Raw genomic sequence first — 16,028 nt, 5'->3', positions numbered from 1 at the left:
TGAATAGATCAATAAAATGTGTTATAGCCATACAATGGAATATTATTTAGCCATGAAAAGCAAGAGTACTGACCCATGCTGCAAATAGATCAACTTTAAAAACAATATGCTAAGTAACAGAAGTAGACATAAAAACCACATATTATGTGGTTCCATTTACGTGAAATTTCTAGAATAGGCAAATCTATATTGACAGTGGTTGCTGGGGTCCGGATGCAGGGGAGAATGGAGAGTGACTGCTTATGGGTAAGGGGTTTCTTTTGGGGGCTATAGAAATATTCTGGAATTGCACAATGAGGATGATTGCACAACTTTGTGAATGTATTGAAAACTACTAATTGTGCACTTTAAAGGGCAGATTTTATGGTATGTGAATTTTATATCAATAAAGCTGTTATTATAAAAAAGGAGAATCGTGTCTAACAACCAAGTAAGAGAAATGTGCTGAATCATCAGTTTTCTCCATCCCAGCTGATTGGACCAGTGGCATGCTACCTTTTTCTTCAGAACCTGCCCCCAAACATTTACTCCTTTCACCTATGGCAGAAAGTGCTAGTCAGCTTTGGCCTGAGCCAGTAACACTGGACAGTCTCAGGTCCACGTTTGTCACATCTTCTATAATAGCCCTTCCCTCATGTTATATTTTTATAGTGAACAACTCCTTTCTCCAAAATCGAGCCAAGTGAGACGCAAAAACCGCTCTGAGGTAACAGAGAGAAAGGGAAGTATAGGAGCATAAGCTGTAGGTAATAGGTGGCCTCACTATTCCAAAATCCTCTCCTACAATGGAGAATACTCAAGGAAACCTAGACATTTCCCCTTCTACTCCCTTCCATCTTGGTAGGTTGGGAAAATATTTTGAAGTCTTTCTGTTGGAGACTGATCTATTCCTAATTCACGTTAGTGAACTTAAGCCATTCTCAGAGAGGATTGGCAACCACAGAAGATTCCAGAGCTACTTCTGTCACCCATACTAATATTTAACAGTTCTTGCCATTACCATAACAGTAATACCGTAACAATGCCAGTAACAATTTCCCATATTTAGTCTAGGTTCGGAATGCTTGGCGGAAACCAAATAACCTCTTGTTGGTGGAGAGTGAGAAGAGATACTGTTGCCTTATAGTTGGAAAAGAGTGCCTCCGAAAGAAATAGTAATAGCAACTAGGAGTTTTTCAGAGAATGCCAGATCATCAATCTCTAAGCATTTGAAATCCCCCTGTAGGTAGGGTTTCCCAAAACTGGTCACAGGACTCTGTGTAAAAGTGCATAAAAGATGTGGAAAGACATAATTTAAAAAGAGGAGTTTAAGTCCTTTGTGAGTTAGCAAGGCCAAATGAATCTGGCCAAGCCACCACTTCCCACAAGCTAACAAAATGACAGACTCAGACAAGCACCACCAGCAAGCAGAGTCCCCTCCAAGAGGTATAGCACTTTGAAAACCAGATTCCCATTGAACCATCACTGCCATCCTGCCCAGGTCACCTTACCTAATCGAAATTGATTGGAGACGTTCCCACATGTTTGCATTATCTCTGGGCTATTCCATCCTAAGGGGTATAATGCACAGCCTGAGCTTATCAGCAGCCCTGGAAAGAAAAGCATACACACAGGTAGAAAAAATATATAACAGGTCTTCTGTCACCCAAAATTTCTCTCTGGATTAACGTGGCTCAACTTCTGCCTCTTCCTTTCAGGGTTTATGTTTCCCCTATAACCCTAAATGTCTATGACACTACAAACTCCCCAGGATTTTTTTTTTTTTTGCCATGCCATAGGTGGTAAGTTGCAGGTGATAGGAGAGGGAAAAATTCATAAAGAAAAGGCAATATTAGGAATTGAGACAGGCCAGTGTGCTTTTTACAACCCAAAGGTTTTTGACAATGACTTATAAAGCTAGGTTGGCCTCCCCATTCAGACTCCTCTTCTATCTTGGTCTGGTTTTCAAAGAAGAGCAAGGTAGAGACTGCTACTCTTTCCTAAAATTCATCCTTTTCTAAGATTAGTCAGATAGGTCTCTACTAGTTGAAGGTCGGTTATGAATTCTATCACTTGGACTCAGCTGCCAGACTGAGATCTTTAGGAGGCATACATGTTGGGTAGGCTTCTCCTGGTGAGGAGGGCACTGCAATCCCTCTTCCAGAAACACTTTCTTATTCTGAGAAATGATTCCAGCTTTATGCTAAGCATTTCTCCATTATTTGGCTTCCAATACCTTCCACCATGCCCCCTTGTCTTCACGTCTATTTTGTTTAGGTCATTTGGTCACTCCAGAGAAGCTGTGGGATCTCAGTAATAACCTTACTCTTCCAACCAGAGGTACCAATCTGGGTCTGCTTGCTGACACTGCCTTCTAAGGGCAATGGCCTCATTCTAAGCTCTTGCTTACTGCCTAGGTTTACCTTTTATAGCCTATGACACCAGCCCCTCTTTGCCCCGTGCCTTTGGTGACAGTGGGTTAGATTAAGCGTTGACATCTGACACAAAAGCAACCAAATTCATTGGTTTTCCAGTGATGGGTGACATCATAACCTGGCATGAAGAGATGAACTGGGCCAGATTCTTTCTTCTGGAAATTTTAATCAGGAAACAGAGATGCTGAGCTAGTTAGCAGATAGAACAGAAGTTAGGAGGAAAAAACACCAAGATGTAGAATCAAGTCTGTGTCAAGCTGAATCCAGGTTCAATACAAAGTTATGAATAGACATCAATTCTGAGGAAGCTGAGCGAACTGATTGCTGGAGGAAGAGGATCCAGTGGCATGAAGCAGACACATCATGGCAAAACAAAACAAAACAAAACAAAATAAAACAAAAAACTCCATATTTCCCCTGAAAGAGCTAGAGAAAATCCAGTCCTTCCCAATGTCTTTCCAGTTCCATTTTCCTTGTGTTAGAATAAACTCCCTTTCAGTGAGAGAGCTCAAGTGAGTCTCTGCTACTTGCAACAAAGAGAGCCTAATAACAAGGACACTATACTCAGGTACCACACCAAAGGTTATGGGAAGTCATGTGCCACGAATATAAATGCAGAAACTAGCACATAACACAGAACCTCCACAGGTCAGGTGTTTGATCCATGATGAATGAATGGCATATTTATAGGTTCTAGAGCTCTAGGCTCAGCCAGACAGTGAAAGGCCAGGCTACTCTAGAGACTGTTGGATACCCCACCTTCACCTCTCTTTCCCCACCAAGGAAAACTCCATATACACTCTGAGAAGCTAATAAGCCCCATTTGCCTTAACATGAATCTTTCTAAGAAGATCACAAAGTACTCTAAGCTTGTCCACAACAAGGCAACTGGCTTTTCTCAATATTCAATGAGTCCAGAGAAAAAGATGAGGGCCTTAAGAAATAGCAAGAAAGGTTTAAGTAGGAAAACAGCAGTAACTTTCTGACAGTGAGAGCGGGTTTAGAAACTAAAAGAATGACCAATTAAGGCTAAAAATTCTCTTTAGTGGAATGCTTAAAATTAGAAGGCATTCTTAACTGTCTCAGAGTCTTGAAGGAAATGAAATCGGTCACTCAAAGACTTATCTAGGCTCTGAAATTTATCCAATGGCAATGGAACAACACTCCCATTTGTTTAGGTCTTCCTTTGTTTTGTTTGTTTGTATCACAGATAAACTGAAGTCCTACAATATGAGAAGGTGAGCCAGAATATGGAGCCCAGAGTATGCACAATGGATTAAGGACAAAATTGGAAATGAAATCTAAGCCTTTTCCTGCTTCTAGTATATATCCTTTGAGGGAAGTTACTAAAAAGTGAGCTTTTCCCCACAAATCGGGAAGAAAAGAACATAAGTTCATAAAAGAGCAGCAGTTCTGCTTTCCACCCTCCATGTTCAGATCCCTGAGAACAGGCATGAACTCTGATTTCGCAAGCAGGTATTAATTAGTGCTGACCTAGTGTCTGTCTCAACATGGCAGGGGAACATTCTACTTTTCTCAGTCCCCTCTTGTTCCTCAGACCTGACCATGTTGAGGAGCAGGAATTACCTCCTCCGGGAAGCCTTCCTCACGATCCTGCCCCCAGGCTAAGTTACATATTCCTTCTCTCTGTTCCCATAGCACCCTGTGTTTACTCCTGTGATTAAAATATCCTGTGATATATATGCTTCACAACTGATTGTGATCTGAGGGAACTCTCTAAAGTATGTGTACCTTCGGTACCTGGTACATAATAAGCGCCCAATAAATGCATCTGTTTCAGAGTATGCTCTGGGTACCTGAAAGCTTCCTTTGCCCATGCTACCCAAGGGGGAAGTCTTCTGAAGGGATCTTCATAGCAGGGATGAGAGAACATCCTAGACACCTGCTACAGCTATAGAATCTTAGAGAGGGAAAGGCCTCTGGAAATTACCTACTCCTATCCGTCCCCATACGGATGTGGATATTGAGACTCAGAAAGAGAAAGCAACTTACCCGTGGCCACATAGCCAGTTACTGGCAACACTGTTTCTCACTAATCAGAGAGCTCATCAACCCTTAGAAGCTCTGCCGTTCTGGAGACAGGTGTCCAGAAATGATCACCTTTTGACAAAAATATCTCTAGCAAGCACTAGGAATCTTAAGGGCATTAGATCCATAGAGACAGCACAACACAGTGGCTTAAAAAAATAATACTGTATTATATATTTGAAAGTTATTAAAAAGGTAAATTTTAAATGTTCTCACCACTCACACAAAATGTAAAGAGGTGAGGTGGTGGATGTGTTATCTAACCTTATTGTGGTAATCATTTCACAACATGGGGGCACCTGGGTGGCTTAGTGGTTGAGTGTCTGCCTTTGGCTCAGGTTGTGATCCCCAGGTCAGGGTCCTCGGATCGAGTTCTTCATCTGGCTCCCCTTAGGGAGCCTGCTTCTCCCTCTGCCTATGTCTCTGCCTCTGTCTCTGTATCCCTCATGAATAAATAAACAAAATCTTTTAAAACATTGTTTCACAGGGATCCCTGGGTGGCGCAGCGGTTTGGCGCCTGCCTTTGGCCCAGGGCGCGATCCTGGAGACCCGGGATCGAATCCCACATCGGGCTCCTGGTGCATGGAGCCTGCTTCTCCCTCTGCCTGTGTCTCTGCCTCTCTCTCTTTCTCTCTGTGTGACTATCATAAATAAATAAAAATTAAAAAAAAAAAAAAAAAAAAAAAAACATTGTTTCACAATATGTATGTGTATCCAATCATCACGTTGTACATCTTAAACTTACACGGTGTTATATGTCAATTGTATTTTAATAAGATGAAAAAAAAGAATGAGCTCTGCAATCAGTCAAGATCTAAGTTCAAATTCCAACTCTGCCATCTAGAGTATGTGTGACTTTAAGCAAGTCACTTAATCTCTCTGTGCTTTGGTTATCTTGCTTTTAAGATGAGTATAATAGTACTCCATCCTATTGGGCTGTTTCAAGAAACAATACTTATAAAGTGCCTAATTTATAGAAAGTGCTCGACAAAAACATATTATTCTTAAACAGAAGCCTCTCCTTATGACTCCTCTCTCACTTTCCACTTATATTCTCCATGCTAATTTCTTCCTCACCTCTTTGTCCTCATTAAAAAAAAAAAAAAAAAACACAGCTGAAAAGTCAAATGCTCAACAGGGCTGGATTAGAAAGCTGCCTGGTTGGAGTTGTTATCTTGTAATTTTTTGCAGGCACCAAGCCAGAGACTAGAGATCTTGGCCAGGCATGTGTTTTGCCCCAGTGCATGTGGCCCCATGCTCTACCCAACTGGCCCTCCTACTCCTCCCATCCCCTATTCTCCCTCCTGCCTTTTAGACAGATGAGTGCAGTAGGTTGTACACATGCTTCCTGGAGATGTTTGTAACTGACAGCTGATTCCATCATGTTTGCTCATAGCTAGAGAGAGTTGTGTCCTGGGACACATAGTTTAAAAATGAAGTCACAGGGCAATTTATCCTGTTATATTTGTTTCCAACAGTTCTCATCAATTTGGGATTTTGAAGATGAGCTTCAAATAGAAATGCTGAAATCATTTGCCAGTGCCAAGCCTTGCCACCTTCTGGAAGAGTGGGGCTTATTAAAAGTGTAGATTCTTGGGCCTCAGTCACAGATATTTGATTCAGTAACTGTAACCTAGGAATAGTCATTTCAAAAGCATCCTAGTGATGCTGATGTATCTGGTCCTGGTACCAATACTTAAGAAAGACACCACTAAAAATATGAAGAAGAGCAGCTCTGATGGCAGGGAAAACTAGTTTAAATCCCAGCCCTGACACATATGAGCTGTAGCCCTGGCTTCCACTTCTCTATGTGCTATTGCTAACTCCTGGTTTTATTACCCCTCCAACCACACATGTCCCTTGGTTCAGCTGGGTACTTTCTTATTCTCACCTGCCTCTAGAAAGGGGAAGAAAAAGCTCTTTAGAGCTTTTTTGGAGCTGCCATCTTGTTTCCCTTCCTCAATTGTTCTTTCCACAAGAATTCCATCTCAAAATGTACCAAATGTCCTCCACAAACAGGTTACTATGGTTTGAATTTACTTCTCTGACCAAGCAGAGGCCTGTAGTTCAACACTTTACTCAGTTGCAGCCCTTGTGACAGGCAACCTTGATGCCCATACATACTCTCAGACTTACCTTCTGGGACAGAACTTAGAACCCTCCTTGTAGCTACTTTCCAGATACACCCAAGCTTCCACTGATGCCAGAATTACTACTTCCTCATATCCTAACAGTTGCATAACCTCCTCCTAACTCCACATTTTCCATGAGGCATAGGCCAAATCTTTGTCTCTGGGAAGAGAAAGCCCCCTCCCGGGGTGTTACAAAACACCTTCTCTCCCCACCCCCAGCCATTCACAAGTACAAATACTGAGTGTGCAACCATTTTGTTACACTCTCCATTTCATCCCCAAATATCTGTCCAAATATGGATATTAGGTAGATTGAATTTACTACCTGAGCAGAAATCTAGTGTTAGTTTAATACTAGACTTAGTATTAAGCCTAGTAATTGTCGTTAATTTGTTAATTAATAATTAATGTTATTAATTTACTATATTATTGATTTGTTACTTTGTTATTAATTTGCTTAATTTATTGCTCTTATAGCAGCTTCAACTCAAACTCAGTAGAAAACTTATAAGTCCTCCCTCCAGCTATAATCTCAGCTTTCCCTTCCCAGGGAGCTCCCCACTCAACTATCCCATTCATTTGACCCCATATTCTCTCTCAGAGTTATACAACAATTTACTTCTGTGAGAGAGATTTAAAGTAAATCAGGGGAGGCTTCACACAGAGACTGCATTTGACACAGACTTTGAGAAACAGGCAGATGTTTACAGACAGATATGGAAGAAGAGGGAATTCTAGAAAAAAGCAACAGTATTAGTGAAACTGAGCAGAGGTTCTCAAATTTTAGCATGTACTGGAATCATAATGGAGAATAATAAAAAACAAATCAAAGACAGTAGTTACCTTTGCTGTAGGAACAAGGGACTATGATCAGGATATGAAGGAGACTATAACTGTATCGGTAATATTCTATTTCTTAAGCTGAGTGGTGCATACATCTGAACTATTTTATACTGTATTGTAAAAAATAAATCTGTTGAGAGGCTGTGTAAAATACAGAGTGGAAGGCCTCAGTTCTGACTCAGTAGGCTTAGAATGGCACTAACAAGCACCCCAGGTAATTCTTTTACAAGCGGTTCACGGACCACTCTGAAAAACATTGTGATAGCATTTCATCTTCAAGGTGAAAAGGAAAAATCAGTAGTAGCAGTGCATAAAGCCCAGGGCTGAGAGTCAGGAACCCTGACCCATATTCTCTGCTCTGCTCCAATTTGCTACCTAAGTATTTGCTAGTTGGTTAACTTCTTTAAATACTATTTTCCCAAACAGAAAGCCACTTTTATCCTTGTTCAGCATGGAAGAATAAATTAAATTATGCCAGTGAAACTTTGAAGGATTTTCCAAGAAATGCATGGTTTCCAGAGAAGATAATGGTTTTTAGAAAAACAGCCCCCTTTTCTTGATTCAAGTTCTCAGTGATCTGTCTCCAATGGCAATTTTCATTGAGCTTGAAGCATGTGGCATTAGGACCTTACGTGGAAAGAAAAGAAAAAAACAAACACTGGTGCCTGTCTGAGTATGTTGAATTATAGCTCCTTAATAATAAAGAATGTCCAGGGTGGTGGTTCTCACTTGAGTTGGGGAAAGGGAACACAGCATACACATCAGAGTCATTGGGGAGATTTTTCAAAACACCAGACTTCCACCTGTTGCTATGTATATCAGAATGGGAAAGAGGATGGGAGAGATGGGGAGTTCACATTTTTAAAGCACTCCAGGTGATCCTGATGCATTCCCTGCTCTAGAAAGATTCTTGGCCTCCCTCTAGTAATCCGATCCAAGATCTTACACTTTTTCCTGCCAAGTTCCTTATATTTACTTCTCAACTCTTTCTTCTTTGTTTAGCTCTCACTGAAGTAGAGAACAATTCACAAACATCTTGCATATGTATACACAGGGGAATGTGAATAATGACCTTGTTCTCAGGGACTGGGGGCCAGCTGGTTGGAAATCTCTGGATCCCCAGGGTTGAAATAATCTCCTGGCCAGATGTTTCCTTCACCGGTTGGAGCAGGGCATGAAGGTCCCAGTGGAAGGCTCTCTGGACCCTAGGCTTGTCCAGCTGGATCAGCTGCAGGTGGAGCAAATGGGACCCAAGGGCCCCATCAGGTCACCTTGCTAAGTCTGACTCAGGCCAGCAGCTCTTTATTTCTTCCTGTCTCTCCCACTTCCCACCGTTCATCTTTGTGGGCAGCTGCCAAACTGGGGAACAAGAGTCAGGCGGGGGAGGGGGTAGTTCTTAATGTATACTCCATCTCTTCAGTGGTTTGGGGTCTGGCAGAGATAAACCAGACCTAAAACAAATTGGCTCCACCCCCTGATGTATTTCAGTTAATGCACTAGCTGCCGAGAAGCCGCCAGGCCCAGAGCAACAAAATCAATTCCCCTCAGCTGAATAATAAGCTTTAACTTAACCCCTACAGCTCTTTCTCTTGTGTCTTTCATCCACTGTGCTAAACATGCTGTTCAGGTTTGGCTTCCTGACACTGGCAAAGCATATCTCTAAGAGGTCAGATCCAAGGTCTCTGAAGACCCTTGGGTAATGGTCATTTGCCAACAGGCTCCTAGAAAATATGATACATCCAAGTAGTCTTCGCATCTGATGTAACCATGACAGGCACAAGTTTCTAAAAAGGAGGTAGGAATGATCCTTATTTGGCTGGAGTTATGGATGGGAAGCTGTGGAAATTTAGCAACCTGTCCAATATCATTCACGTGTCCAGGGATAAATCTTGCCTTGGGTCTTGAAGACTCCTTCCATGACCACTGTCAAGTGGCAATTTATTATTGAACTTTACCTCATCTAAGAATAAATATTGTGACCATGGTTTTATGAGCAAGGGTCAATGGAGAATCATTCTATTATGGGGAATCATATGAGATGAAAATGGTACTGATGTTTCGACTTCCTCCATATGACACCTGCCACTCAGCCAATGTTCTTCCCCATTCAATCTATGAGTGTCTAAAGCTCCATGACCTACCCATATATCTCCTCAAGAATTTCTTTTGAGTTTTTCAACCTGGGAAGTGGGCTTAACTAAAATGTGTCATATGGATAACCACAAGGGTTTTGTAAAAGTCTCAGTCAAGCCTAAGTAAGCTGGGAACAGGAGCCACGCTTAATGGTTGGAGTCTGATGGAAGCTATTGCTATTGGCCTTCTGATTCCCACCAATTAGCCCCTCCTAACTCCCTGCTGGCAACTCTTAGAAATCCAGGTGAAGCTAAGTTGTCACTCTCAAATCAGAAGAGAAAAGGACTCAGGATGCTAACCCTCCTGAATGGAAGCCTGGAAAAAAAGGAAAGGTGTGACTGAACCCAGCTCTCACATGTCCAACTTATCCCAACATATGCTAGGCATTGCCTTAGCTGTGCATTCATCCTATTACAGTTACTGAACACCTCCTCTGTGCCAGGCACTTAACTGGGCCCTGAGACTATAAATATGAGTTGCAAAGTCCACCCCTTTCTTCTGTCAGCTAAGTGTCATTTCCTAAAATGATGTGTCCATAAAAGTGCTGAGCTATCTATAGCATGCCCAAGAACGCAGGTGAAAAGTGAGCCCATTAAAGGTTCATTTGTGATATTCATTTGTAATAGAGCCCCCAAAGGGAGACAAAGTCATTGGCTTAGATCAGCCTTAGTTAACTGGTTCTGTATTACGGTTTTCAAGGGGGAATATAGAAACTAATCTAATGATGTTCCAATTTGGCCAGGAAAACATTAATAGCTAAAGAGTGGAAAAATGCAGATATAAGGGAGATTAGAATGTTCATTCATATTTAAAACTTGTACAGTAAGTCTGAGAAAAGAGGAAACCAGGAAATACCACCTTAACGGTCTAACCAAAAGAATCTGGTGCTTTTTTATAAGTGGGTCAGCAAGCTATGATATCTTAGTTCTGGGTTTCTCAGCCTTGGCACCATTTGGTATTTTGTGCTGGATACTTATTTGTCATTGGAAGTGGGAAGCTGTCTTGTTCTTGTTCCTTTACCTTTATCCACTGGATGCCAATTGCACACTTCCCAAGTTGTGATAACCAAAAATGACTCAAAGAGATTACCAAATGTCTGGGGTGGGGCAGGAATCAGCCCCTGCTGAGAACCACTGTCTTTGTTGACCACTATCACCTGACTCTATGGCCACCCGAATACAGTCATTAGAGAGAAGAAAGAAAATTGGGATCTGCACTATCTTGCCAATGAACAAATTCAAGGATGGAAGGGAGAGGAAAACAAGAGAGGTCATTGTCATTTGCCCATGGCCACAGGGCAACTTAGGGCAAGAGCCAGAAGTGGCTCCAGGTTTCCTGGCTCCTGCACTGTGCCATTAATGAAGATGACAATGATAATGAATTGAGTAATGATTCTAAAACTTCATGGGCAACAACCACACATCAGCAACAGGTTCTACCAGCACTTCTTCCCAGTGCCTCATCCAGGTATAAAATAAAATTCACATATTCACATGCAGATTTGCCTGTCTGTCTAAACTTTTTCTTCTCATGAAGTTCAAATTAAGCTGCCGTTGTTGCCTTCCTGCAGTCTGCCATTTTTGCATTTGGCCCTTTCCTAGCCCAACTATGCACCACCAACATCTCAGGTCTTCGCATGGAATTTAGATGGAGACTGAATGAGGGAAAAATAAAGAGGGTGTGTCAGGGCCCTAAGAAATTGGGATAGGACACCTGGGTAGCTCAGCAGTTGAGCATCTGCCTTCGGCTCAGGTCTTGATCCCAGGGTCCTGGGATCGAGTTCTGCCTCAGGCTCCCTGCAAGAAGCCTGCTTCTCCCTCTGCCTATGTCTCTGCCTTTCTCTGTGTGTCTCTCGTGAATAAATTTTAAAAAATTAAAATCTTAAAAAAAAAAAGAAATTGGGATAGACTGTCAATGGCTACCATACAGGTCTGGCCTTAGGTATAGGTCAAGTAAGCAGTCACCTACAGTTTGTTTGGTACCTAGCATTTCACTAGTAAAGCTGTATTTCTTTGGTAAGGACTATACATCAAACTTGTTAGTAATTAGCACTTGTGTATATATGTTTATCAGATCACTGTCCTCTGAGATAACTGCTAGTGATTGAGGCTCTTAGTGATCAAGTGTATTTAGAGTATACCTTGCTGCCTCTGGAAAGCAGACCTGGATAGTATCCTTAAATGGGCACTGTTAAGGCAGCAGGTGATGAAAACAGAGGGCTAAAACAACAGAAAGCAACCCTGCTGCTAGCCAATTTTGTTGCAAATAAAGCGTTGATGTAGATGGCACTTTGGGGCATCCTAGGCTGGGTGTTTCAAAGGAGTGCCCATTCATAGCCTTTGGGTTGGGTAAAGGGGAGGGGCTGAGAGTGGATTTCTCCATAAGGCACTTCCCACCCCCACCCTCACCACCAAGCCCCACGACCTACCCAATCCCAGCAACACAGTCTTACCTCCCACGAACTGTGCTGCTCCCATGCAACGTCCCATCATTCTGGAGATGAGCTCCTCCATGCAGCAGCCCAGGACAGCAGCCAGTGCCACGAGGAGCAGCAGAGCACAGCCGGCACCTGTCACCACCGTGCACATCTGCCAGGCCAGGCTTGGGATGGCACTGAAGCTGGCATAGCGCCCACACTCTTCCACCATGATCAGACTGTGCCCCTCTCCCCGCACAGGGTAGTTGCACCTCCGGAATGTGCTGAATGACACTGGCTTCCCCAGCTGGGATCCAAAGAGCCAATAAGGCAGGAAGTAACTGGTAGAACTGGCCACAGCAGTAACAAGGGACAGGAAGGCCCAGAGGGTTCCCACCAGTGTCAGGCTGCTCCTCATGGTCTCAGGTTTCTCTGCAGGGATGGGGAGATGAGTTGGGTCATGGCACCAAATGCAAAAAGTTAGCATGTAGGCTCCATTGGCCTATTTTTCATCTGGCTGGCCAGTCCTAGGGCTCATTTATGTACCACTTGGCTCTTCCCTTTGGATAAGATTATTCTCTCGAGGCCCAGTTAGGTCCTTCTGGGATTCTGTTTTCCAGCATTTTTCCCATCTTCCCTTCCTCCCACCTGATTCAGAGTTCTAGGGTCTCTAGGCTACAACAAATAGAAGAACCATAGAACTGAATTAGTGACTTTTCTGCCAACTCAAATGCAGTCTAATCAGACAGCTTTCAACTCTTGACATCTAGCATGAAACAAGTGGCAAGGGGGAAGCTGGAAGGAAACCAAAGCCTCCCAGAGAATCCTCAGCTGCTAGTGGAATGGTCTTGCTGGTCCGGGCTCAGCTGCCCGGAAGGAGTTGATATCTCAAGAGGGTCAGGAATCAAGTTGTATTCAGAGAGTGAAGGAAGAAGGAAGACAACTCACAGGGCTGCCCCTCCTACAAGGGAGAAGAGGGAAGGAGAGCTCACGATGGAGTTATAGGATATGCCCATCTGACCTATGTAGGATGTCCAGTAGTGTATCAGTATGAGCTGTTCACAGGGATGAAATGTGTAAAATTAAACAAGGGGTGCCTGTCTCATACCTCATGCTTATCATGGAGTAAGCATTGTTCAGTCACTTTTTCCCAAAAACAACATGGGGAGGCAAGTTTCCAACCAGTGAGGGTTGTTTAACTCTAGATGAGCTACTAAGAAAACCTGCCTCTTCCTTTGCTCAGCATAGTCTGAAAAGCTTCTCCTCTCTCTGAAATGGATCGCGTACCCCTGCCTGGCAGCAGGAACATACATATATAGCTGTAAGGACCTCTCAGGGTGCTTTCTGGAACAAGTAATCTCAGATTCAAGACACTCAGAGTCTTTTCAGATCTAATCTCCTCAGTCCAGCTCACAAATGGCTTTCACAGACCCCTCAGTCGAAAACCAACCATTTCCCTCCCAACTCCATTAATCTGCCATTGCTTTCTGGCCTCAATTACGGCAGAGACCACACTGCAGCTTGATGACAGCACTGTGAATGTCTCCAGCAGGCAGATGGTGGGGTATATTTCAGAAACTTTGCCAGGATTCATCACCCTTGCTTAAAGCTACAGGTGATGGGAGAGGAGCTCAGCTGTGGGAGACCCAAGGTAAGGGGATTGAAGTTATTGGCCACCACACCACAAATTTGGGACCTTGTCAGGAGCAAGCAGCAGTTGTAGTCGGGGTCTTGGGGACCATGCCCATCTATGAGCCCTTTCATGAACACCACTAAACAGTGTCTGGCACAGACTAGACATTCCAATTCATGTTTGTCTAATGAAACCCATTTCATAGAAGCAGCCAATTTCCAGGCTGGTATAGACCTTAATGAATCACCTAATTCAACCTTTTTGTTTTGCATATGGGGGAGTGTGGCCCAGTAAGGAGGGAAATCATTTCCCTCAAGCCATAGAAGAAGTTAGCAAACAGCAATACTGGAATAAGAAACCCGATCTGCAGATTCCTGGGCCAGCACTTTTCTACCACAGAGTACTAACAGCCCTCCCCCCATCACTCTGCAGATGGGAATCCGAAGAGGAAGTGATTTCCCCAAGAGTAAAGGGTTAGTGAGGTACACTGGCCAGAACAGAGCCCAGTTATTTGATTCTTAGCATAATGCTCTGTTGTCAGTCCACCACAATTCCCCTCCTGAAACATATGTATTGTGTGCTATGTGTTTTGTGCAGGAAGGGAGAAGAGATCATAAATTGCAGGTGCTTACTTTGGAATGTTAGGGCTTGGGAAGAAAGTGCCCTGAGCTGGGCCCCTGGGAATGAGGCTTTGTGCCTGAGGAGGGGGGGTGCGGAGTGAGAAGATGTGATGAGGGATTGAAAGCCAATGGGAGGAGAAGTGGAACTAGTTTTAAGTAACTGCTGTTAGAAAACAGGTACCTTGGCCACAATGAGGTAATGCCTCTGCTTCTTATATTAGAGTCTGTAAGATTATGAAAAGTGCAAGCAGCCCTTCTGTTATGGTCTCACTTCCTGGTGAAGAAGCCCAGGCAGGAGGATGAGAGGAAACCAGCTGACAAACACTTAGGGCTGCATCATCGTATTCCTTTCCAAAGCCAGTATTTCATGAACTCTGCCCAACAACCTTCTCTGTTGGGTAAGAAAGGTGTCACCCCCAATTTACAAATGAGCACAGTGAGGATCAGAAATCTAAGTGACTTGTCCAGGGTTGCACAGTAATTTCATGGCACAGCCATGACTTCCCATTTCCCATTCACCCACCACCTTCCCCCATGTTCTCCTTTATCACCCCAATGGTATTACAATTAAAAGCCTCCCTGGTTTCCCAGCCAGGATTTCAAAAAATGTTTAATAATGAGGAAAGAACTAGAGGGGCATACTGGAAAGGTCGGAGGAAGGCCACTTTCTCTAAGCAGTGTGTAAACCAGCGAAACAAGAGCATTAGCTGTTTCAAGCTCAGCAACTGTGGTCAGAACCAACCCCATATGTTGCCCATAGTTATCATCACCTTGAGATCAAAAGTCCTGGTATGACAACTAGTAGAAGGGCAGAGAATTTAAGGTAGAGAAGGAAACTGTGTCACGGAATGGTACCAAACTATACAAAAATAAGAGATGGGGTTCTGACATAGTACCATTATCTCAGAGTACCTAGGTAGCTCAGTTGCTTAAGAGTCAGACTCGATTTTTGGCTCAGGTCATGATCTTGAGGTTGTGAGTTGGGAGCCCCACATCCAGCTCTGTACTCAATGCACAGTCTGCTGGAGATTCTCTCTGTCTCTCTCCCTCTGTCCCTCCCTTGCTCATGGTGTGTGTGTGAGTGTGTTCTTTCTCTCTCTCTCTCTCTCTTAAATAATCTCAAATAAATAAATAAAAACTTTATTTTGAAAGAGAGAGAGCACAAGCACGAGGGATGGTGAGGGGCGGAGGAAGAGAGAGAGACTCTCAAGCAGGCTCCATGCTGACTGTGGAGCCACATGCAGGGCTTGATCTGATGATCCCGAGATCATGACTTGAGCTGAAACCAAGAAGCAGATGTTTAACTGACTGAGCCACCCAGGTGCCCCAATACACAAAATATTTTATTTATTTTTTTAAATCCATAAAAAATATTATCATCATCTGTGACACATCAGGCTGTTTAAAAAAACAATACTACCAACCACTGCCACCATAATTTTACTTGTAAAATGGAATTTTGAAGCCAAGATGTAAGGCAAAACCATAAAATCCAGTTTAAGTTACATATGCTTAGCTTTAGCGAAACTCATCGGCTTTAAGAATATAAATACTTTTAATTTGGGATGCCTGGGTGGCTCAGTGGTTTAAAGCCTGCCTTTGGCCCAGGGCATGATCCTGGAGTCCCAGGATCTAGTCCCACATCAGGCTCCCTGGATGGAGCCTACTGCTCCCTCTGCCTATGTCTCTGCCTGCCTCTCTTTCTCTCTCTCTCTCTCTCATGAATAAATAAATAAAACCTTTTAAATAAACTTTTAACTTTAGGAAAAACTCGTTGTCCTTATTTCA

The 16,028-nt window shown here is 43.2% G+C and overlaps 1 protein-coding gene across 1 annotated transcript in view; it reads right to left on the bottom strand.

Moving 5' to 3' along the window:
* Positions 1–12,624, bottom strand: part of LHFPL1 (LHFPL tetraspan subfamily member 1) — a 45,424-nt gene extending 32,800 nt beyond the window's left edge. Inside the window, exons 1-2 of the mRNA XM_077887816.1 lie at positions 12,024–12,624; positions 1,491–1,589 (exon numbers count right to left, since the gene is read on the bottom strand). Coding sequence (XP_077743942.1) covers positions 1,491–1,589; positions 12,024–12,474 — 550 coding nt within the window. The 5' untranslated portion in view covers positions 12,475–12,624. The remainder of the gene's footprint in view (positions 1–1,490; positions 1,590–12,023) is intronic.
* Between the last annotated feature and the right edge of the window lie 3,404 nt (positions 12,625–16,028).

This window comes from Canis aureus, chromosome X (genome assembly GCF_053574225.1).
Source record: "Canis aureus isolate CA01 chromosome X, VMU_Caureus_v.1.0, whole genome shotgun sequence".
Taxonomy (NCBI): domain Eukaryota; kingdom Metazoa; phylum Chordata; class Mammalia; order Carnivora; family Canidae; genus Canis; species Canis aureus.
The sequence above is the reverse complement of the archived record's forward strand: the minus strand, read 5'-3'. Positions and strand labels throughout refer to the sequence as shown.